At 48.9% G+C, this 25,206-nt stretch overlaps 2 protein-coding genes across 8 annotated transcripts in view; one reads left to right on the top strand and one right to left on the bottom strand.

Annotated features, from left to right (window-relative positions):
- The window catches only part of LOC144094162 (ubiquitin carboxyl-terminal hydrolase 8-like), a 402,680-nt gene that overhangs the window by 219,465 nt on the left and 158,009 nt on the right, over window positions 1–25,206 (bottom strand). For all 7 annotated transcript variants that reach the window (XM_077628075.1, XM_077628078.1, XM_077628079.1 and 4 more), the window contains exon 7: window positions 9,081–9,243. In XM_077628075.1, coding sequence (XP_077484201.1) covers window positions 9,081–9,243 — 163 coding nt within the window. The remainder of the gene's footprint in view (window positions 1–9,080; window positions 9,244–25,206) is intronic.
- LOC144094420 (uncharacterized) lies at window positions 12,869–14,158 on the top strand. The gene has a single exon (XM_077628371.1). It carries the CDS (start codon window positions 13,055–13,057, stop codon window positions 14,156–14,158), a length of 1,104 nt encoding a protein of 367 aa, XP_077484497.1. The 5' UTR covers window positions 12,869–13,054.

Here is a 25,206-nt window from a genome sequence, read left to right as displayed (position 1 = left end):
ATATATCCTGCACAATTTGGCCTCTTGGATCACTTTTTCCACTTCCCCAAAGACATGAAGAGGCATTAATATCCCCCATTACTAAATATGGCTCTGGCAGCTCCTCTAAAAGGCCTGTTATTGTTTTGTGGCTTCAAATTCAAGTCTCTAGTACAAGTTGTGGGGACCTGCCCTGCAGCCCCCTGAGTTTGCTTTCCCGCGAGGCACCGGGCAGCGGCAGTCTCACCTCGAGGCTGAGCGCATTCCCTTGTCAGTTACATTAACTGGCAAGAGAGGGCGCCAGCATCGCTGCGTGGGAGACTGCCGAAGCCAGCGCGCGGGAGAGGGGGGTTTGGGCTGGGACCGTCGGCGCGGGCGGACGTGTTGCTCGCGGCTCCACTTTTCGCCGGCGGGGCGAGGAAGCGACGGGGAGACAGGCTCCCGTACTCGTCCCGTCCGGCCTTAGGAGTATATATCTCTGGCCCTAGCGCGGGCGAACATTCGCTCGGAACCTTGCTGGTGAGTCGGACGACCTTGATTCATTAGCGTACCTTGTTGCTAGCTGGCGTTATTTTCTGTAGCAATAAATGCCTGTTTGTGTCAGCCAACGTGTCGTTCCTTTGTTCCCTCAGCAAGGCCCGCCGTGGTCGGCGAGCGCTCGGTAGCGTACGCAATCACGGGGTAGGGTCCGGGCGGCTTTGAACCGTGTCAGCCGCGACTGAGTGGGGAGAACGTACTTATCTCCCCAAATCAACCCCCACATCTGGCAGCCCAATGTGGGGCCTGCTCTTGGAACATTGGACGACTGTCGGTTCGGTTCGGGGAAAGCTCCGTGTCCGGACTTGACAAGTGCTAGGCCTAGAGTGAATTTTGATCGCTAGGACCTGCGGCATGCTTTCTTGAGTGCGAGTATTGCGCTGCAGCATGTTTGAACTTTTCGACATGCTCAGCACATTTTTTCCCCTGGAGATTCTTCGCGAGAATCACTTGGTCCGCATCGAGGGAGCGCGAGGCCTAGCGCCCGCGGAGTCGCCGAGCCCGAAGCGAATGAGTACGGAAGCTGCCTGGGTGGTCCGAGTTTCTGTATATATTTTCTCTACTGTCTCTTTTTCGACTCTGGGAGTCACGGCTCCGGAAGCCGGGTGGCCTGGGGCCACGGGTGCCGCTACGAGCTCGCTGGTATTGCAGCTCGGCACCGGGTGCTCCGACACCGTCCGATACGGTGGGCGCCGACCGCTCAGAAGCTGCTTTGTGCAGTGAGCGGGGCAGGACCACCCCATAAAGCTGACGTCTCCTCGCGGCTGTGCGCACATAACCCATTTTGGGTCTTTGTTGTGGTCACGGTCGTTGTCGGAGTGGTAGTTAGGCCTGAGGCTTTTCGGAGCTGCCTGCACCACGTTAAAAGAGACACGACCACCGGGCCATGTCGTTGAGAGGAACGCACTTTGCTGCCCGCCCGTTTTTTTTTTGTAACCTCGCACGAACTGAGCAGTCTCGTTCAACTCAAGAAAGGGCCTTTGTTCACTCAAACTTTGCGTTTGCACCGCCGCCGACACGTTTTGCTAGCGAGTTAGGCATTGTGCCATGAGGCCCTTGCGGATGCCGTTTTCCCTCCCGTGACCTACGTTAAAGGCATGCCGAGAGCGTTTCGGCAATTTTGCAGATCCGGTGGAGCCACCCAGGCTTGCTGTCCGGTGCACATCGTCTCGCTGCCACCTGCTGCGACGGAGCGGCCTGTATCCTGTTCGCCGCATCCATCCGGGGCAGCTGTGACGAGACCAGTCAGCAGTCACCTCCGGCTGCTGCTGCCCTGGCGACTACTGCAGGATCCTGGCCTGCAGTTTTCCCACCGGCCTTCGATTCGCGGGCCTGCGGACACGGTAGTCCGCGGGCCATGCGAGTCGTCCCAGCGGAGACCTTCACGCCGCCTTCGGGATACCGCGGAAGTCTGCGTGGACGCTGTCGGCATGACCTCCGCTGCAAGACGTGCCTCAAGGACATGAAGACCAGGAGACTCCTCCATAGCATGTACTTTCAGGCGCGTGGGTCTATTTAAGGGTGGGGGGTTGTGGGGACCTGCCCTGCAGCACCCTGAGTTTGCTTTCCCGCGAGGCACCGTGCAGCGGCAGTCTCACCTCGAACCTGAGCGCATTCCCTTGTCAGTTACATTAACTGGCAAGAGAAGGCGCCAGCATCGCTGCGCGGGAGACTGCCGAAGCCAGCGCGCGGGACAGGGGGGTTTGGGCTGGGATCGTCGGCGCGGGCGGACATGTCGCTCGCGGCTCCGCTCTTCGCCGGCGGGGCGAGGAAGCGACGGGAAGGCAGGCTCCCGTACTCGTCCCGTCCGGCCTTCGGAGTATATATCCCTTGAACTAGCACGAGCGAACATTCGCTCGGAACCTTGCTGGTGAGTCGGACGACCTCAATTCATTAGCGTACCTTGTTGCTAGCTGGCGTTATTTTCTGTAGCAATAAATGCCTGTTTGTGTCAGCCAACGTGTCGTTCCTTTGTTCCCTCAGCAAGGCCCGCCGTGGTCGGCGAGCGCTCGGTAGCGTACGCGATCACGGGGTGGGGTCCGGGCGGCTTTGAACCGTGTCAGCTGCGACTGAGTGGGGAGAACGTACTTATCTCCCCAAATCAAACCCCACAAAGTGCACGAGCTACGATATTATTTTTACTATGATGACAACACCATCTGAGACATTTCTTGCCTTCTCTCGGCTGCGGTGAAAGACTTTATATTTCTTGAGTGCAATTTATGTGTTCGGAACCTAAGCTTGTTTCCTGCATACATACGGCCACAGGTGAGAACGTGGCTGTCTTTTAGTTATTTAATAGTCCCCTACAATTCCAGTGCATTAGGAATTTTTAGGGGATGTATTTCAAAAACTTGGGTCCCTGTTTCTTCGGGCCCCTTTACTGGCATTTTCCTAAGACAGCTCCGCCGCCGCTGCGGCGGAGGTGAGCTCGGCGATATGTCTACCACCTCACTAGAGGCTCTGGAGGCCCGCAGAGAACCCATGGTTGTGTGGTTTGTAGGCCTCTCCCGACTGGGGAAGCCTGGCAGCCAGCCAACCCAGAGGCCCTTTTTCGAGGGTAGCAGGGCAGCTTTCCCTGCATCTGCCAGGGGCATGGATGGCCCTGTCTCAGGCTCACTGTGCATGGCCTGGGCAGTTGCTGAAACCCGGTGTGGTGCACCGCCCTGTCACTCCAAATCAGCGAAATTCGTTCTTGCCGTGAACAGGAATGCGCCTTATATCTCCATAATATTAAAGCAGCGCTAAGCAACAAGGACGAAGAAAGAATGGAACACACACACAGGCACTGATTCTTCTTTCTTCGTCCTTGTTGCTTAGTGCTGCTTTAATATTATGGAGCATTTCCAACTCGCCCAATCTGCCGTTCTACAGCCTTATGTCTGTCTGAATATCTGATGTGCTTCTTTATGGTTATTAGCTCCTTTTCTTTCTTCCAGCTCGGATGTGACCTCGAGCACACGAGGTGATCCCCTTCACAGCTCATGGACTTTACTGACATTTTGTTCTTTTAGACCTTCCAACATTTCTTCTTCGGTAAGTCAAGAAATAATAATAAGAAATGACACCTTTCACTGTGTTCACGGATCGATGCACACTAACAAAGGCACTAATATTTCGAAAGTTTGTTACATTAGTGAGTTTCAAACGCTGTGCTTGGTCACGGACCTGGAGGAGTAGGTCGCCGCTGACTATATTTTCGTCACGTTCTAGCCAAGGCATCAGTCAGAGATTTAGGAACAATGAAAGGAGACATTTTTCTAGCCGGGTGGTCTGCATCTTCACTATGCACCACCTGGTACCTAGGGAAAACTTTTGCTTTTTGCAGGTATTCTGCTGTTACATTGGTCCGCACTTCTTTTCTTTAGGTAAATTGTTTTGTGGGAGAGGGGGAGCCATGAAATGTATGTGTTCTTTGGCTGTGGTGCCAGCCACCCACCACGGAGTCCAACAAGGGGACGGGACAGCAACTTGCAAGCAACCCCTGTTCATGACAGCTGTACACCCCTAATATAATCAAGTATGGGGCAAGTCACTCCACACAAGCTTAACCCTAGGTGTCTGGAAAAAGGAACACAGGAGTGTTGTAAGAAAGGGATAGGAAAGTGAAACACAGAAGGAAGGGCAGGAAAAGGAGGCTGTCCATTTCCCCGGAGGTGTGCCGTCTATCGAAAGCTGAGGCCAAAGTGGTGTGTTGCCTCCGCCGAGGGGCCTTAAAGGTCCAAAACGCTCGGCCTCGGCTCAACCATCAGGATCCCCTTTTCCCTGGACAGGGTGATGCCACGCACGGCTAAGCGTCAGTGCTCGGGTCCGTGGTGATTCACTGTTCACCATCATACCCCTGCGGGATGTCCCTGCCGATGCTCAGGAAACTGTGGTGTAACAATTCACCACAATCTGCGTGCTGCAGATGCCCCTTTCTTGTTAATGTTCATATTTCTCATAATCTGGTGATTTCAATTTTATACAGTAACCATGATGGGTAACATCTGTATTGTATTGGACTGCATTATTTGGCATTACGAATACTGAGTGCCTCTAGTTTTTGTCCATCCTGCCTGGACCATATGAAGTCTGCAGAATTGTGCAAATAAAAAAAATAAAAATAAATGTGCAAAATGTGGGGAAACATTTCATGGGACATCTGCTACAATGCCAAGCAAGACCATTTATAGATATACTTCGGTGCCGCATCTTCTCGACGCGCCCATCGAGAGGAGCCGGCCCACCGCTGTTCCTGCTACCGTGGCGCTGTGCTCGACGGTGGAGCTATTGAAGCAAGCGATGTCTGGTAGCAATCAATGTTGAGCTTGTGCAAGGGGTTCAGAGTTCATTGTAGAATGTTTATTTTGCGACCTTTTTCGACAACTGCACATTATCTTCATTATACACGGTTGTATGAGTGGATAAGAGTTTGAGTCGGGTTGGCTAACGCTGGACACGTCCTGCAGCCGCTTTTGCTGCCACACCTGCCGCACTAGCATTGGCGACAAGTGGCGTGAATTCAGGTGTTTGGCGGAAAGTCCGTGTCAGGCCATCGTAGCCCCACGCATACATATCCCGGCGACATTCCTTTAAGTGTGCCCTGATCTGCTGCTGAGCATTCCTCAGCTTCATGATGCGCCCACCACCGCAGCAATGATTGCACCACCTCGTGTGGGGGGAGTAGTCAAAAATCTTTTGAAAAAATAAGAGACGCCGACCAGTGAAAAAAGGTTCGTTCTTGACGTTTCGGCTTCCACACGGAAGCCTTGTTCAGAATGAATTCATCACCAAACACGGGTCGTTTAAATATGATTGAATAATCGGCGCAAGGAGCGTGCGTATATCAGGTGTAGATTACCGTCGTTCCGGTTTAACGTGTGTGACGTAGTTTGTATGATTAGGGATTCCAGATGAAGTCGTGATGCTGCTACTTTTCCGGTTGCGATGATCCTTGCCTTGTCACAGTCAATTTTGTGGCCATTCACGATGGCGTGCTCCGCTAAGGCGTTGTTGCGAGTGTTTTCATTTTTTACGTCCCGAGCGTGCTGCTGTAATCGCTTCCGGTAGTTCCCAGTTTCCCCGATATACACACCGTTGCAGTCTGCGCAGGGGATTTCGTAGACAACTCCGGGAAACCTTTCCTTTGGCAGTGTGTCCTTCACCTTTACAAGCTGATGGCGCATCTTTCTGGCCGGGACATGTGCCGCCTGCACATCATATTCCCGTAGGACACGTGCCAGGCATTCACTTGTACCAGGGACATACAGCACAGAAGCCCGTTTCTTGAGAACGAACCTTTTTTCACTGGTCGGCGTCTCTTATTTTTTCATATGTACACTCCCGGCCAGACGGGATTCCGTCACACGCTCGACTTCGTAGTCAAAAATCATGCACTACAACAACTGAAAGGAAGCACTGCCAATCGATCCTCAGCCTTGCTCTGCTGCTACAACCAATGCACCTTTGCAAACATGAAACCGGGCCGTAAATTCACTCGAGTGTTGCAGTAAGCTCTTCAAGATAAAGACAACCTCTGCTTTCGGTTTTATAGGAAATACACTTGCCGAATGATTCTAAAGACAATATCAAAGTAGTCTGACCTTGCCAGATTTTCCACTTCTGAGGCAGTGCCAGGGAAACCCCATATTTGGCAACAGGCATGAGATAAGTGCTCTCCAAATAATTTTGTGAGTCCACTGTTCTTACCCTAACTTCCAAAATACCGGCTGCATGCTGCTAAACTCCATCCATCCTCTTTGACGATAACCACTTTTTAAAAGTAAACAACAGACGGCTAGGCAAGATTGATGGAAAGTCCCATCACAGTGGCTTTTTTTCTCATAGGCAGATGCACCGTTATTGGTCGTCACCACTGATGACGTCTCTGCGCTTTTAGAACAGGCGACTGCCCAACACCAAGCTGCATGTACTGTCTGCGCAAGGGAATGTCCTTTTTCCACGTTCTAAAGAATGAAGGTGCCGACCATCGTTCTTAGCTGCTGGTGCAACCACGCCATGCTTGTTCAGCTTCAGCTCATCAGAGAGGCTAAAGCAGAGCCACATCGCCTGAACGCGCAGGAGTTCAGGAACGACTAACACTTCCTGACAGGCGGCAATAGTGGCTAACCGTGCCGCTCATGACACTCCTTGATGGATATCAGACAGTGAAGGAGAACAACTAGCAATCACTGAAAGCCGTGAATGGGATAAGTTCCGAATAACTTGTCAAGAAAACAAAAAGTGGGCACAAAGCAATACTTTCTACCACCATATCCAACGAGATGCACACTGTTCCCCGCACCGTGAGATGGCCATGACGCGCATCAATTGCAGCGCCCTCACATTCTAGTCGCACCTGGCTCCGGCAGGAGAGTTTGGAAACTGAAGTAAATGCTGATGCAAGATTGCCATCCTCTCCTGTGCCAATATTTGTTTGGTGCAACTGCTCAATCACACGGTCACCTATCTGTCCTGTGCAAAATTTTCCACAGCGGAATCTTACAGATACCTTTAGTTTCGCATTTTTCAAGCATATTTCTATTTGGTAGGGCAGGGTTTGTTCCTTCTGCCAACGATAGCTTGTCTGCAGAGCACTCAAAAGTTTTGTTGGAGGAGAAAAAACCATGTTAAAGCCATGGGCCACTTTTTTATATTGAGCGCCAACAAGTACGCCTTGGCGCATACATGGCTGTTACTGGGCGGTCTGTGTTCAATAAAAATTTGGTCCAGTGTTGTTGTTCTCCCTTGTGTGTGCAAAAATCCTCGTGACCAAAATTTTCGCACTCTGTGCACAATGCATCTCAGTCAGGAAATTTTACGAATTCATATCAGCCGTGTTTGTAATATCGAAATTCTACGGTGTATTCTTTCTACTCCATACAAATTTTTCTCATAAAAGCCGCGAGAGATACGTCAGTGGACGGTGGTGGTTCATAGGGCAAGGTGAGCAGGCCACTAAGAGTGCAATCAGGGGTCAACTGAAGATCCAAATTTAACTAAGGTTTATTTTTTGGAGTGCAAGGTATTTTGGAGTTGAAAGGAGATCAACATGAGGGCAAAATCCAGCTTTAAAAATTAACGAACTAACATCATGGTTCAATATTTAAAAGGTTAAATTATGTGCATGACAAAAAACAACACTGAAACCAAATGCACCGCCTACTACACTAGAAGTGGTGCTGCCCCCTTCTTTTCTTGGGTGCTAGGCTGCTGGCAGCAGCTCAGCATGGACTAAATGTGTAAACAAGAAAATTGTTTTATTTCTTCCTTTTCAGTGTTGAGAGTTACCAGTTGTATTGCAAATGTGCTTTAAATAAAGAACATTGGCAATATACTACCTTTCATGAAAAAATTAACTGCAAACAGGCATGCCATGTAAAAAAAGGGGGCGCGTTTTGGTTCCATGGCTTCTGCCCCGCTGCCACTAAATGTTGTTACAGAGTGTAAAATACAGTAATACCTCGTTAATTTCAAGTCACCTGGAACACAAAAAATATTTGAATTAACCATCACAGCTAAAAAAAAAATGGGACCGAGGCAAAAACATTGTTGTGGAAATGTGCAGCCTTTATTGGACAAACTTGGACATTATAATATACTGCCCCGTAAAAGTCAACCCCCTAACTCGTAGGTCTTGTGCCGACAGTCAACGAATGCCCCTCCTTCTCCCTCTTCGTCTCATTTTGTTCTTAGTTTTCCGCAATCGAAAGCAGTGCAGATCAAAAGTGAAAAAACAGTGCTCCAACCTGCCTTACAAACTCGCGGACTAGCGGAAAACTGAACTGCAAATGGCCCTGTACTGTCGAATACCAAAGCGACACAGGCCTTGGAGATTATCGAAAACTGACTATTACTCGTCAGAATAAGCTAGAGCAAAAGAGCTGGATAAACAGCATGCAATTCGAATTTTCTTTAGTGGAATGATTCGTAATTACTTTTTTTGACGCCTGGAGCCCCATGCGTCCTGCCACGAATGCACACCAGCAAGGGGCCATTCGTCCAAAGGTTCCACAAATAGGTCGATCCAAGCTTCTACCTAGACTCAAGGAGGAGATATGCCAGTGTTGTACACAGTCAATCTGATCTGTGGCGAGCACCAAGCAAGAGTGATTGCGTTACGGGACAGGCACGCATTTCGGTAGTGTGCAAGCCGTAGCATATAATGGTTTTCGTGCTGGGGCTGAGGTGCTTTGCATATGACGCATCGGCGTTGCCGGATTGTCGCAAAATCAGGATGGGGCACTCCCGCATGGCACTCCAGATCTTCGAATTAACCAGAACAGTGCAAGGTGCTGCTTTGAATTAGCCAGTCAAATTTGCATTCAAAATTACGGACTGCAAAAGTTCTTTCAATTGTCCACGATTTTGAATTAACAGATTTCGAATCATCGAGGCTTCAGTGTACTCCTTTAGAATGAAGTTTGTTACATTGTGATTGAGCTGCATTTTCCATCAATGTAAACTCTGTTTCACCAGCATTTCTCACTCTGGTTCCAGAACATAGTGGATCCCTTTTAGCATATGAACCAACACAGCATTGTCTTTTGCTCAAGTGGGAATGCATCTCTGGAAGGCCTCACCTTGTATATTGCATCTTTCAGGACCCGTAGCGGGGCCTGGTTGTTCACTGGCACGTCCGGGCTTCTCCAGTCCACGAGGACCACAAAGTCAACAAGGTGTCGCTTCTCAAATAATTCCACGCTTTCCTCAGGGATGATTCGGCTCAATTCCTCTGCTATAATCCTGCAAGTAACAGGATGAGGCACGCCACTCAGTAGTTGATGTTACCCTCCCAAGGGCAACTGCTGGTCAATCCAGGATACTTAGTGGCAAGACACTGCTATGTATAAGAAAATAATAGTAAATCATGGATTTTGAAGTCCCAAAGGGCTACGATGGACACCGTAGTGGTGGTCTCCAGATTAATTTAGACCCCCTGTGGTTCTTCAATAACATCACACAACACACGGGTATCTTCTCCATTTTGCTTCCATCGAAATATGGTCAGCATGACTGGGACTCAACAGCTGAACAGTAAACAGTACAGCCACAAAACCACTGCAGCAAGCATGTTAAACGACTGTTTTTGATAGGTTTCAGACATGATTTTTCCCGCGAAATATATAAGGCGTAAAAAAATGCAATATGCATGAAAGTGACAGCAATAAAATGTGCTTCCTGAATTTATTTCAACACAAATACGCTGTGTAAATATTGTGAAAAAAATTGGCAAACAAGAAAAATTCGATTATTAAGAATTAAATTGCACTGAGACGAAAATATCTCTTGGAGAAAACTTATTAAAAACATTCTGAAAACACAAACTGTTACAAATTTGTTTTTAACTATAACTGAAAAACTTTCTGAGCTAGACATTTTCTTTTAGGCAGCATCAATGAAAGGCACTATCAGACTGTCCTCAATATAAATTTTTCACTGAGAGCAAAAAATTTTCAAAGTAAAATTTAACACATCAAAATATAGCTCGCTAAATGTATTTCTCGAAATAATCAGTTTGAGCTTCGAATGTTTTTCAAGAAGCCAGAAAAAACTTCAGAAACACAAAAAGTATATCTGCCATACCATACATCATGATGTACTCCCAAGAAGATAAAGAAAAGGCAATGCAGTGAAACGTGGTTCAGTAAAAAGTCCAGTGGTGGAACTGACAACTGGCTTCTTGTAGCAGCTTTTGTAGCAGACGAAATCACAGTTTGTAGCAGCAATTTCAAGTTTTGTAGCAGGAAAAATGGCATTTTGTAGCAGATATTTGAGCTTTTGTAGGAGGAAAAAAACTGTTTCTTAGCAAAATTTCATGTCTCGAAGCACTTACATAAAGAAGGCTTGTTTTATTTCTGCAACAGTCAATTGCTCAGGGGTTTATGACGACCATAGCCATGCAAAAACAAGCTTCAAGCCCAAATTCAGTCTAAAGTCTGTTCTTTCCTTAAAAAGCTGCAAAAATATGCAAACAGGAGATTTTGCTAAAAATAAAGCCCTTTTTAAACAGATGGACGACGTAACGAGATATGCAACAAAGCTATAAAAAATTATACCATTCTTAAAACTGCAAATTTAAGGTACTATTTCCTTTCTTTCCTTGATGACTCCAGCTCAGACAGCGCCGCTGCGAGCCTTTCCTGACCATTTTCCAGAAGGGCTTGCAACATCGGCAAAATTTTTAGACCACGTCTTTTGCGAAAAGCAGCTCAGCATTGGCGATCATATTCCTGGCCAGCCTGATATTTTCTTCCAGTACCTTCTCTTCATTCTGACCTCTTTTCTGGGTGTCCTTGCCCGGTACATCAGCCTTCTTTTGCTCGTTTTGCACGTGTCTCTTCTGCTGCATCTGCCTCCAACCACTGCAGCTGTCACTTCCACGATACTTTCAGCGCTCTGATTAATCGTTGTGTCATAGGATTGGCAGCTGGGTTTCGGCCGAAATGCTGGGAATATGCCATTACAGACCTAAGCCCATTTACACTTTGTATTGAAAAGGACGATCGCCCTCTCAGCACTCGCCGATTTTCACTGAATCCCCTCTCCAAATGAGCATTGCTGTGCGAGAGGCCAACAAAGGATATTTTCGAGCCCCATCCTCTTGCTTGAGTTTGAAAAATTTTTGCCAGAAATCAAGTCATTCGGACTGTCTTCCGAGACGCAAAGACTAAAGCCATCCATCAGGGCGGAGACCTCATGAGCTGCGATGACCAGCATGGATGAAGATGTACACTTTCTTCAAGCCATTTTCTTCCAATCAGCACAGGTTTTGAACAGTGTTGCTGGCAGATGTCGGGTTCTGCTACAGTGAATTTCGGTTTTGCTCCCGGCAGAGTTATTCCGTGGCGTTTTGGCGCAGACGTGGCGCAAAAGTAGGCAAAAAATTGATTTTGTAGCAGCATGTAGCAGAATTTCTGATTTGGCGCAGTTTGGGGCAATTGGCGCAGCAGTTCCACCACTGAAAGTCGTAAAATAATTCACTATAGCCAAAATTCGTAATATAAGTTCGCCCTTGAGAAGTACAGTTTAATCAGGGAAAGAACAAAAAAGGGAGAGACTCTTCCACAACTCCAAACATGGCAATGGAAGAGGCTACAAAAAAAAGCGGGTGGAAAACGTCAGGCTGGTTTCGGAGCAAAACACCATAGCCTGCAGGTGTGGCAGGGCAAGCGCCAGTAACGGTGGCTTCCTTGCATTACAGTGGAGTCACATAAAAAGTTGGATGCCGGGAAGAAAGCCATTGCCGTTTTCATGCCTCCGCTCCGTGCCAGTCGACGTGAGCAGAAGATGGCTGCTAGAAAGCTACAACTTCCGACTGTGATGCTGGTTCTTGGGCAATATCGTTGGGTGTGAGAGGCGCAAAAAGAGATCCGTGGCACAGAATGGTGTGCAGGAAAAAACTGGCGATCTCTACAGCGGAGCTGGAAGCAAGAGCTGCAGTTTCTGCACATCTGGTGCGGTGATCCACGGCAGTGTCTATACAGTGATTGCCCGCAGGTGTCTATGGCAGAGGTCCGTATAGGTTGATGCCAACAATGTTTAACGGAGTGAATGGGCAAGGAAGCGGTTGTAGGAGGCCCACGGAAGAAGATATTGACCGTTTACGGTGTTGGCAGGGAACACAGGAGGAGATGCATTTTGCAACGCTGGTCGTAAGACCCGGCCAAAAGAACCAGCTTTTAAGGCGACCATAGGTCTTCTGGAAGCCCAGTGACCAGCTGTCGGATCATTGTGGAAAGCTTGCAACAGCTGACGGTGCGGGGAACAACCAGGAGTGGCTGAGAGGATTGTAATTGTGCCGGAGCAGCATGCCATTCTGTGCGGTGAAATTGGTGAGTTGGTGGCGCAGTCGTCAGTTCGGAGGCTGCGTAACACCGGTAAGGCGATCAATGAGCATTCGGCAGCAAGTGTGTCTGTCTGCTGTTCGGAGGCAAGATCTCTGGGCACGGATGGGGAGACGAAATCAGTGGGGGCAGTTGTCATGGCAGGAGACGGGGCATCCTCAGGACGGCCTGGAGATGAAGGAGACGATGTAGTTGGGTGTGGCAGCGAAGCAAGTGGGCAACAAGAAAGAGCGTCGACGTCCTTATGGTGTTTGCCAGATTTGTAAGTGATAGTAAAATGGAATTCCTGACGGCGAAGATTCCAGCGCCTGAGCCGCCCAGACAGGTTCCTCAGAGAAATTAACCAAGACAGGGCATGGTGGCCACTGACAACAATGAGTGGGCTAGGAGACAGCGAAAGCGGCAGCATGCTGATCCGCTTCTTATTCTTCACGCAGTTCTGCGCCTGCCTCGCTGATGCCTTCGTCGGGACTACAGCGGCGCCTTGCTTCCTTGCGCTACGGACTTCAGTTCCATCGCCATCACCAATCCTACACGTGGATGACCTCTGTGCGAGCGTGGACTGCCCTACCTTTCCTGTAAAAGACAGCACGGGTGTTCCCTCCACTGCGCAACCTGGCCGAGCATCTCCCTTCGACGATGTCATCTTCGATCTACCGGTCATCTTAAAGCCAAGTTCTGTGACGTCACCCACGGATCGTATAAAAGCAATGCCTACACAGCGGTCTGCCAGTGGGCTAGGAGACAGCGAAAGCGGCAGCAAGCTGATCCGCTTCTTATTCTTCACGCAGGTACGTTTTCTTGAAAACGCACGTTGCGTCCGCTCTGATGACAGATTTTTGATGCTGTTTCCTCGCCCACACAATTGCGGTTTTCGTTATGTGTCTGTATCGTTGTATTCACAGCTTGTTTACTGCATTGCTAGTGTTCTCTTAAGCAGAGGTGTGGAAACTAATCCTGGACCCTCTCACAGCTATCCCGGTTCAAAACCAGGCACACGTTCTACATCTTCTTCCGTTAATGTTCAAGTAGCAAGCACTGATGACGCTTGCTCCACTTCCAATCAGCCAGCTATTAATGAAATGCTTGCCGAATTGCTTGCGGGCCAGAGAAAAATGGCCGAAGATATTGCAGATATAAAACGTTTCCAGCAGAGAGTGAACTCTCGTTTTGAGGCACTTGAATCACGAGTCTCTGCTCTTGAGTCAGGCTCGCCGACCTCAAACGGCGACGCAAGCGACGGGGCCGTGCAACCCCAGTTGAATTCGTTGTCTGAGGTTGTTAGCAAGCTTGCTTCAAGAAATGATGAGCTGGAAAACCGTTCTCGCAGAAACAATCTTATATTTCACGGTCTTGCTGAAGAAGATGAAGAAACTAACAAAGCTCTGTTCATTGCAGTGACTAAGGTATTCATCGACAACCTTCAGTTGGATTGTCCTAAAATAGAAAGGTATCATCGGCTAGGTAGAAAGCAGGAAGGGCGCCCTCGTCCTGTCATCGTTAAGCTACTTGACTTTCGGGAAAAAACTCAGGCGTTAAAAAATGCTCATAGGCTCAAAAATTCAGGCATTAGCTTATCCGAGGATTTCTCTGCTCACGTTCGATTGATCCGGAAAAAAATATGGGATGCAACGCAATCTTATCGTGACAGTGGCTCGAAGGTTCATTTGCGTTATGACCACGTGTTTATTGATAGCGTGCGGTACAACTGGGATGATGTTGAGAAAAGTTTGGTCAAAGATTCGAAATCAACACCTCCGGACACTGCTGCTGCTAATGCTACTGCTGCCAAGCCACCCGCAGATTCTGACTGACGGGACACCGCCGCCAACCTTCGTGTTCTGAACATCAATGCCAGAAGTTTAGTAAACAAGTGTTGTGTTTTGGGATAACGTAACAGCAATCTTTATTCTCCTGGGTTACACGTTACACAGGGCCGGCGCTGGCCGTACACACACACAGCACTTGCTGGGGGCCCTCTGCGGCGGTGGCGCCGTCTCGTGCCACGCACTCATACACGCACACACAGGCGCTGGGATGGTGGCGCCATCTCTTGCCACACACTCAATACACATACACAGCACTCCTCCTTCCTTAAGAAGGTTATCGGTAACGTAGGGGCTTGCGAACAGTTCTAGTTGAACGTCTCACAGATGGCATCGCCGCAGCCTCCCAGGTGCTTGCGGTGCTGGCTACGTCTTCCTCGGTGCTTGCAGGTGTACCCGCTGTACTTGGTGCTGGAGTGGCCAAGTGCTTTTTCACTTGGTTGTTGTGACGGCGAACTTTCCCTTGAGGGGTTGAAACCGTTACCATCGAAGTTCCGTTCGTTTCATCAACTTCGCCCAACCACCATTTAGCTCCTCTGCCGAAATTGCGAACTGCAACCTTGTCACCTTTCTTGTATTTGGGTCCCTTTTTCGTCTCTCCGCAATGCCTCTTGGATTCTGTCAGCAACTGCTCGGGTGCACTCTCATTCTCCCTTCTAGGAATGCAAAGATCCAGCTTCGCTTTCATTGGGTATGCCAACATCAGCTCAGATGGTGACGTTCCATTTGGGCGGGGTGCTCTACGGTACATAAGCAGCCATCTCGCTAGCCGGAGCTTGTGATCTCCACCCGTGGTTTTCTTGAGGCCGTCCTTTACAGTTCGAACTGCTCTCTCAGCCAAACCATTTGATGCTGGATGGAAAGGAGCTGTCCGTAGGTGCTTAATGCCATTTTCCGAAAGGAATGCCTGGAAAGCTTGGCCAGTAAATGGGGTTCCATTGTCTGTTACAATGCACCTTGGCAGCCCAAACCGTGCAAAAATATCCCTCAAATGCTCTACAGTGTTTTCCGCTGTTGCACTTGGCACGATGATAACTTCAAGCCACTTTGACTTGGCGTCTACAAGTACAAGGAGCATTTTACCTTCAAATGGTCCGGCATAGTCCAGGTGCACACGTTCCCAGCATGCACCCGGCTCAGGCCATGGCACTGGTTCAGACTTTGCTGGCATTGGAGAATTCTGCAGACACTGTGTACACTGTCGAGCGCACTTTTCGATTTCAGCATCCATACCAGGCCACCAAAACAAAGACCTTGCCATGCCTTTCATGACAACCACTCCCTGGTGCGTTTCATGTAGCAGTTCCAAGATATGCTTCTGGGCAGGAGTAGGCACCACGATTCGGTTACCCCAGTACAAGAGATTTCTGTACGTGTTCAGCTCATCACGTCTTTGCCAGAATGGCTGTAGGGCTTTGTCCGGGGTGCTTTGTGGCCATCCGTCCTTGACCCACCGCAGCACTTGGCTTAGGGCTTGATCACAACTCGTGTAGTGCTGAAGCTGCTTCACTGACACTGTCAGTTTTTCCATGCTTGAGACTGAATTCACCAGCTCTGGTGGTTCAGGTGGATCAGCAAAGAGCACTGCCAGTGGTAGCCTGCTCATGGCATCTGCATTTCCATTGAGACGTCCAGGTCGGTGCTCAATAGTATACGTGTAGGCACCAAGTGTGAGTGCCCAACGCTGGATACGTGAAGCAGTCATGGCTGGAATTGCTTTATCTTCACGGAAGATGCCGACCAGTGGCTTGTGATCAGTGATGAGGATAAAGCTGTGACATAGCAAGTATTCTCTGAAGCGTGTGACACCAAATATAATGGCTAGTGCCTCCTTTTCCAGATGTGAGTAGTTCCGCTCCGCAGGTGTGAGAGTTCGAGATGCGAATGCTAGTGGGAATTCAACCCCTTTATCACGATGTGAAAGCACCGCACCTACACCATACGGCGAAGCGTCACAGGCTAGCACGAGCTCCTTAGATGGGTCATAGTGTGCCAACACTTTTGCCTCCATGATGGCTTCCTTGCTTTTGACAAAAGCTTTTCGTTCTTCATCTGTCCACCTCCAGTGACTGTTCTTGTGAAGCAGTGCATACAACGGTGCTAGTAGTGTGGACAGGTTCGGCAGAAACTTTCCGTAGTATGACAGGAGTCCAATGAAGGATCTCAGCTCACCAACGTCCTTGGGCTCGGGCGCTTCAATGATGGCTTCTGTGTTTTTCTTTGATGGTTGAAGACCAGTGGCATTGATCTCGTGGCCCAAGTAAATGAGGGATGGTTTGAAAAACTCACACTTTTCCTGTTTGAGCTTCAACCCTGACTCTTTGACTCGTTGCAGAACTTTGCGCAGATTCTGAAGGTGCTCTGCGTCAGTTCTTCCTGTCACCAAAACATCGTCTAAGTAGACTGATGTGCCTGGGATGTCACGAAGGGTTTCTTCCATTCTTCTCTGGAAGAGGGCAGGTGCTGATGAAACACCAAATGCCAGACGGTTGTAAGCAAAGAGACCTTTGTGTGTGTTGATGACCAGTAGCTTACTGGTTTCTTCATCAACAGGCACCTGATTGTAAGCTTCGCGGAAATCCAACTTGGAAAACTTGACTCCGCCTTGCAAGGATGCGAATATGTCTTCAACTTTTGGCAATGGGTACTGTGTCGTTACCACTGCTGGATTCACACCGATCTTATAGTCTCCACAAATCCTGACACTTTGGCCATCTGCTTTGAGTACTGGTACAATCCGTGAAGCCCACTCAGAATGGTCCACTGGTGTGATGATGTTTTCACGTTCTAGACGCTGAAGTTCATTTTCAACCTTGGCCCGAAGTGCATAGGGTACCGTGCGAGGTCTGAAGTATCGTGGCTGTGCATCCGGTCGAACGTTGATATGCACCTGTGGTCCTTTCAGTGTCCCGCAGCCTGGTCTGAAGATCTCTTCAAACTCCTGCAGCATTTCTTTCACTTTCCCTTCAGTGGTGCTTTCGAGCTGTGTCGCATTTACTTGGCGTGGTAGCAGGTCAAATGCTGTAAGCCAATCCCTGCCGCACAGGTTAGGGCTCTTGCAGGCTACTACAAGCAGTGTCTGCTGACATGTAGTCTTGCCAAGACATACGTCAACCACCAGCGTTCCCTGCACCGGTATTGTTCCACGTATGCAGTTCAGCTTGATGTCTGTCCGTGAAAGCTGCGGCAAAACACCTTGGTGCTGCCGGTAAGTATCTTTTGAGATTAACGAAACGGGAGAACCTGAATCCAACTCCATTTCCAGTGGCACTCCATTGACTATGAATGTCACTGTGATTGGCTTCAGGGGTGACTGTGCACGCAAAGAATGCAGGTAGTACTCAGGTGGCTTCTCGGTCGACTGTACTGCATTCACTGCAGTTGCGCTCAACTTCTTCCCTTTCTCAGCACCAGACAAACAGTAGTTCGCCAGGTGACCTACTTTGTCGCACTTGTAACACCTTGTGTTGATGTGCTTGCATTCCGGGGGCCTGTGATCACGGGATCCGCAGCGTACACACGGCCTGGACTTCTCTTGGCTTCCGGTTTTGATTTTGCCTTTAGGCTTCGGGTCTTGCCCATTTTGGCCACCGAGCCCTTGCAGGTGCTGCTTTTTCTTGTGCTTGACATAATTCGCTGAGCCTTCTTGAACCGGGGAAGTCGGTATGTCCGCGTGGCCCTTTCGCAGCTCGTTTGCGTTGAGTTCCGCCGCCTCTGCCGTTCTAGCAATCTCCAGCGCTTTATCTAGGGTGAGGCTCTTCTCAACTAACAACCGTTGCTGCACGGCTCTGTCACGAATTCCCCACACAAGTCTGTCTCTCAGCATGCGGTTCAGTGCCGTACCGAAGTTGCAGTGTTCCGCCATTTGCCGGAGCTCGGCGACGAACACCGCGACGCTTTCATTCTCGAGCTGTACTCTGGTGTGGAAGCGATAACTTTCGGCTATTTCCGATGGAGCGGGGCTGAAGTGGCTTTTGAGAATAGCCATGAGTTCAGTAAACTTCTTTTCTTTAGGCTTTACGGGCGCTAGCAAACTACGGAGCGTCGCGTACGTGCTTGTGCCGACCGTCGACAAAAATACCCACTTTTTCTTATCGTCGTCTTCGATGCCATTTGCACTGAAGAACGCATCCAGCCGTTCCGTGTATGACGACCACGGCTCTTTGTTGTCGTATTCTTCGACTCGACCAAACGTCGCCATGTTTGCGCGGGAACGAAGCGTGCTTCACTTCACTGGCTACTGGCGCAAGTTCACTTGCCTGCGTGCATCACGATGCGATGTCTTCGCTTGCGTCCGGGTCCCCGCTATCCCATCCTCGTCGCCAGTTGTTGTGTTTTGGGATAACGTAACAGCAATCTTTATTCTCCTGGGTTACACGTTACACAGGGCCGGCGCTGGCCGTACACACACACAGCACTTGCTGGGGGCCCTCTGCGGCGGTGGCGCCGTCTTGTGCCACGCACTCATACACGCACACACAGGCGCTGGGATGGTGGCGCCATCTCTTGCCACACACTCAATACACATACACAGCAACAAGCTTCCAAATTTTATCTCTTTAATCCTAACTCATTCGCCTGATGGCATTGCGGTCACCGAAACGTGGCTACATGATGGTATAATTGACTCTGAAATAACTCCTCCAGGTTTCGTTGTAATTAGGGCAGACAGGCAGCATGGGAAAGGAGGCGGTGTCGCTCTCTTCATTAAGTCTAGTCTGAAATTTGTTGAAATTTCGGTCCCTGTCGAAATAGAGTCAACTTGGTGCAAACTCTACGTAGGTAACAAATCATTTGTTATCGGTGCGGTGTATCGACCACCAGGCAATTCCGTAGACCACGTGCATTCTTGAAGTAACTTCTTGCATTCTCATCATATCAACAATCGAAATATAATTATCCTAGGAGACTTCAATCTTCCCGGAATTCAATGGCATACATTATCCATTACTGGTCAAGACATTGCAATCAGTAATGAACTTGTCAATTTTTCTTTGTCATTTGGATTAAAACAGATAGTTGATAAGTCCACGAGGTCTTCGGCAATACTGGATCTGGTGTTTTTAAGCTCTTCTCTTTTCGCGACGAATTTTACATGCGAAGTCGTCGAGGGGATATCCGATCATAACGCTGTTCTTGTTTCAATCCCATGTTCTATTCCTTCCTCAAAACTAACTTATTCAACATTTCCGGATTTCAGTAGAGCAGATGACGTGCCTATCCTGGATTTATTAAGTGACGCATTTGAACAGTTTCAGCACCTCAGCATATCATGTGACGTGAATTCTTTAGTAACATTTTTCGAGAACATTGTGAAGGTCTGTATTCAGCGTTTTGTTCCATTAAAAACTAAAAAGCAAAACCACAGTATGCCCTGGATAACAAGAGACATACTGCATCTTTCTCGCCGTGTTGCCAGACTACGCGTTTCCAAGCGCAATGGTAACCCTGAACTTTTGCAACAGTTCAGCGACGCTAAAGAAGAACTCCGTGCCAAAGTTCACTCGGGAAAAGATTTTTACTACAGAAATTCCTTGCCGCAATTAATGAAACACAATCCCCGCAAATTTTGGGCATCCATATTGCCACAGAGCACTAGTCCCAATACCTTCATTATTGATGATAAGCCGGTCTGTGACTCATTAGCTATAGCTACTAGTTTCAACACATATTTTCAGTCGGTATTTACAACAGATAACCTTGAAATGATTACTTTTCCTAGCAACTCTCAATGTTCTGTCGATGATATTTCAATAAGCATCAAAGGTGTTCTGAACCTCATTCTGAACATAAATGTGAAAAAAAGTAGTGGTCCTGATGATATCCCTAATGTATTTCTGCATCGTTACTCTCTTTGGACCAGCCGCTATTTGACTACCATCTTCCAGAAATCGCTATCATCCGCAACCATCCCCGTAGCCTGGAAGCTTGCAAAAGTTATTCCCCTGTTTAAAGCTGGCAGCACCCAAATCTTGTCCAACTATCGCCCCATTTCGTTAACTTCACACTCATGCAAATTACTAGAACATATCATTCATAAGCACATTACAGAATTTCTTGAAGCTAACAATATCTTGTGCAAATTTCAGCATGGGTTTCGGCGCGGGCTCAGTACCATTTCACAACTTGTAGAATTGACGCACGACCTTGCTAGTTCCCTCGACACGGGCTCACAAATCGACGCTTTATTTATCGACCTTTCTAAAGCTTTCGACACCGTTCTCCACAGCAAACTTCTTTGTAAACTTAATGCAATACTCAAAAACCCGTTACTGGTAGACTGGATATCGAGCTTTCTTTCTAATCGTACACAGTATGTTTCTTTCAACTCCTGTTCATCTGAAACTGTTAATGTATCATCCGGTGTACCACAAGGATCCGTGCTCGGACCACTGTTGTTCTTATTATACATTAATAATTTGCCAGAAAATATTATTTCTAAAATTCGGTTGTATGCAGACGATTGTGTGATATACAGTTCAATTAACACCCCTGAGGATCACGCGCAACTAAATCAGTCATTCGTGTCATTTTGCTCATGGTGTGAAACATGGCAAATGCAAATAAACTTTCGTAAATCTGTATACATGTCATTCTGTAATCGCACAATACCATCTTCTTACACCTACTCATTCAAAGATAACTCTCTGAATCAAGTGTCCGAGTACAAATATTTAGGTCTTCTTTTTTCTTCTAACCTGTCCAGGTCAAAGCATATTAACACAATATCCAATAATGCAATGCGGAGGCTCGGTTATCTAAAACGTACACTTAGTGTTGCCCCCCAAGAAACTAAACTGGTAACATACAAAGCTTTAATTCGTCCACTTTTGGAGTATGGGTCAATAATCTGGAATCCTCATAAACAGTCCGATATCAGTAAGCAGGAATCCGTCCAAAGAAAAGCAGTACGGTTTATTTGCCGACGGTATGACAGAAATTTTTCACCTTCATCCACTCTTCCTGCCATAGGCCTTTCCCTCCTTTGTACCCGCCGCGACAATGAGTGTTTAAAATATTTTCATGGTATTGTTAATTCATCCCGCTTTGCTTCACTGTCTGAGTATTTGCATTTTTCAGCATCTTCATCTACAAGGAGCTACCACCCATTGAATGTAACACCCATTCACGCGCACTGATGTGTTCAAATTTAGTTTTTTTCCTCGTGTTATCGAACGATGGAATTCTTTACCCGGTGATATACGCTCCCTGGAACCAAACCTATTTTTCAATGTTGTTTCAAATCTGTGATTAGTCTGTTGCATTTCTGTTCTGTATTTTAATGGTGTTCACTTCTGAATATGTTGTCCCTCTCTGCCTTTTTTTTTCTCTCTCTCTCTCTCCTCTTCCTCCCACTCCTGCAATAGCCCCATCGGGGCTGCAGTATATGTAAATAAATAAAATAAATGAATGAATGAATGAATGAATAAATAAATAAATAAATAAATAAATAAATAAATAAATGGTGACTGTACAGATAGGCAGAGCACTGAATCTGAGTTTGTTTTTAATATTGGAGTTATTGCCATGAAAATTTGTAGGTACATATATTTCAGCATGCTGCTCTCAAATATGAAATTAGTTTCTACAATTTTTTTTTCTTTTACTGTTTTTTATGGGAAGAGCTTTTGGCAGGGTTTTAGAGAAAGCTGCTGAACAGATTCTCATAATCTATATGTTGCTAGATTCTAGAAGGATCAAGGATTGCAACAAGGGCTATAGCGTGTTTCTAGCTCTTCTAGTTCAAAAGTTGTGGTTATCCAAAGTTGTGGTTGAAGAACTGAAATTTTAGTTAACCTTAATTTTAGCAAATAACAAATTTGTGTTTACACCTAGCTACCATCTGAAACCCTTATTGCAATCACCACCTATTTAGCTACTAAACGACACAAAAGTTACCAAAATCTGATGAGCAGAAGCAGAGTTAGGCACGTCAGTAGACTGCCATGTGACGAAAATAATCCAACTGAGAAAATTGCAAAAAACAAATTACAATGCTTTCTTTATGCACAGTTGTGCAAAAAAAGTAGCGTCTAGCTTCAGAATGCCCCAGGCGAGTAATGTTCATCAGTTTTTCTTTGGTGACGTCACTTTGCAGCAGAGATGAAGCAGGCTGAGGCTGCACGCTTCTGCTCGGAGCCTATAGCTCAGCGAGAGTCTTTCTCCTGTGCCCTCTGGCTGGCTATGTGGTTTTGTTCCACTTGGAGCTCTTGCAGAATGCGTGACGCAGCCTCCTGTGTCCCAGAATTAAACCGCATGACTGCCTCAGCGACAGCCGTTTCAACAGCTATCAGCGAAGCATGCTTTGTCTTAAGCATCAAGGACCAAATCACTGAATGCATTGCCTCAATTGCATTCTGCGTTTGTCCTTGCTGGCATCTGCTGAGTAAGTCTTTGTGTGCAAGGTGCTTGTACACAGGCAGCAGTGCATGGCTGACGTAGTCGGGCAGGTGGTAACGGTGTTTCGGTGGCTGCTGTCCCCTTGCAATCGCAGCATTCTGTTTGCACCATGAGTTGGTGCCTTGTTTGCACAGGCCATGGTTCGGGCGCTTGTCGGTCGACGTCACATGATAATATGTGGCCATTACTGCCCAATGCATTTGCTCGACATCGCCTGAATTAGATGTCAGTGCCTAACCACAGTAATTGCTGAGCTTGGTGATAAGGTCTGCAGTCAGTTGTGGGGTTTGAATTGGGGAGATAAGTACGTTCTCCCCACTCAATCGCGGCTGACACGGTTCAAAGCCGCCCGGACCCCACCCCGTGATCGCGTACGCTACCGAGCGCTTGCCGACCACGGCGGGCCTTGCTGAGGGAACAAAGGAACGACACGTTGGCTGACACAAACAGGCATTTATTGCTACAGAAAATAACGCCAGCTAGCAACAAGGTACGCTAATGAATTGAGGTCGTCCGACTCACCAGCAAGGTTCCGAGCGAATGTTCGCTCATGCTAGTTCAAGGGATATATACTCCGAAGGCCGGACGGGACGAGTACGGGAGCCTGTCTTCCCGTCGCTTCCTCGCCCCGCCGGCGAAGAGCGGAGCCGCGAGCGACACGTCCGCCCGCGCCGACGATCCCAGCCCAAACCCCCCTCTCCCGCGCGCTGGCTTCGGCAGTCTCCCGCGCAGCGATGCTGGCGCCTTCTCTTGCCAGTTAATGTAACTGACAAGGGAATGCGCTCAGGTTCGAGGTGAGACTGCCGCTGCACGGTGCCTCGCGGGAAAGCAAACTCAGGGGGCTGCAGGGCAGATCCCCACGTCCCCCCAACCTTAAATAGACCCACGCGCCTGAAAGTACATGCTATGGAGGAGTCTCCAGGTCTTCATGTCCTTGAGGCACGTCTTGCAGCGGAGGTCACGCCGACAGCGTCCACGCAGACTTCCGCGGTATTCCGAAGGCGGCGTGAAGGTCTACGCTGGGACGACTCGCATGGCCCGCGGACTACCGTGTCCGCAGGCCCGCGAATCGAAGGCCGGTGGGAAAACTGCAGGCCAGGATCCTGCAGTAGTCGCCAGGGCAGCAGCAGCCGGAGGTGACTGCTGACTGGTCTCGCCACAGCTGCCCCGGATGGATGCAGCGAACAGGATACAGGCCGCTCCGTCGCAGCAGGTGGCAGCGAGACGATGTGCACCGGACAGCAAGCCTGGGTGGCTCCACCGGATCTGCAAAATTGCCGAAACGCTCTCGGCGTGCCTTTAACGTAGGTCACGGGAGGGGGAACGGCATTCGCAAAGGCCTCGTGGCACAATGCCTAACTCGCTAGCAAAACGTGTCGGCGGCTGTGCAAACGCAAAGTTCGAGTGAACAAAGCCCTTTCTTGAGTTGAACGAGACTGCTCAGTTCGTGCGAGGTTACAAAAAAAACGGGCGGGCAGCAAAGTGCGCCCCCTCTCAACGACACGGTCCGGTGGTCGCGTCTCTTTTAACGTGGTGCAGGCAGCTCCGAAAGCCTCAGGCCTAACGACCACTCCGACAACGACCGTGACCACAACAAAGACCCGAAACGGGTTTTGTGCGCGCAGCCGCGAGGAGACATCAGCTTTGTGGGGTGGCCCTACCCCGCTCACTGTACAAAGCAGCTTCTGAGCGGTCGGCGCCCACCGTATCGGACGGTGTCGGAGCGCCCGGTGCCGAGCTGCAATACCAGCGAGCTCGTAGCGGCACCCGTGGCCCCAGGCCACCCGGCTCCCGGAGCCGTGACTCCCAGAGTCGAAAAAGAGACAGAAACTCGGACCACCCACGCGGCTTCCGTACTCACTCGCTTCGGGCTCGGCGACTCCGCGGGCGCTAGGCCTCGCGCTCCCTCGATGCGGACCAAGTGATTCTCGCGAAGAAACTCCAGGGGAAAATGTGCTGAGCATGTCGAAAAGTTCAAACATGCTGGAGAGCAATACACCTCGCACTCAAGAAAGCATGCCGCAGGTCCTAGCGATCAAATTCACTCTAGGCCTAGCACTTGTCAAGTCCGGACAAAGAGCGTTCCTCGAACCGAACCGACAGTCGTCCAATGTTCCAAGAGCAGGCCCCACGTTGGGCTGCCAGATGTGGGGTTTGACATGGGGAGATAAGTACGTTCTCCCCACTCAATAGCGGCTGACACGGTTCAAAGCCGCCCGAACCTTACCCCGTGATCGCGTATGCTACCGAGCGCTCGCCGACCACGGCGGGCCTTGCTCTGGGGGAACAAAGGAACGACACATTGGCTCACACAAACAGGCATTTATTGCTACAGCAACAATAACGCCAGCTAGCAACAAGGCACGCTAATGAATCGAGGTCGTCCGACTCAACAGCAAGGTTCCGAGCGAATGTTCGCCCGCGCTAGGGCAAGGGATATAAACTCCGCAGGCCGGACGGGACGAGTACGGGAGCCTGTCTCCCCGTCGCTTCTTCGCCCCGCCGGCGAAGAGCGGAGCCGCGAGCGACGCGTCCGTTCGCGGCGATTATCCCAGCCGAAGAATCCCCTCCCGTGCGCGGGCGATGCTGGCGCCCTCTCTTGCCAGTTAATGTAACTCACAAGGGAACGCGCTCAG

The sequence above is a fragment of the Amblyomma americanum genome, chromosome 6 (assembly GCF_052857255.1).
Source record: "Amblyomma americanum isolate KBUSLIRL-KWMA chromosome 6, ASM5285725v1, whole genome shotgun sequence".
In the NCBI taxonomy this organism is placed as follows: Eukaryota; Metazoa; Arthropoda; class Arachnida; order Ixodida; family Ixodidae; genus Amblyomma; species Amblyomma americanum.
The sequence above is the reverse complement of the archived record's forward strand: the minus strand, read 5'-3'. Positions and strand labels throughout refer to the sequence as shown.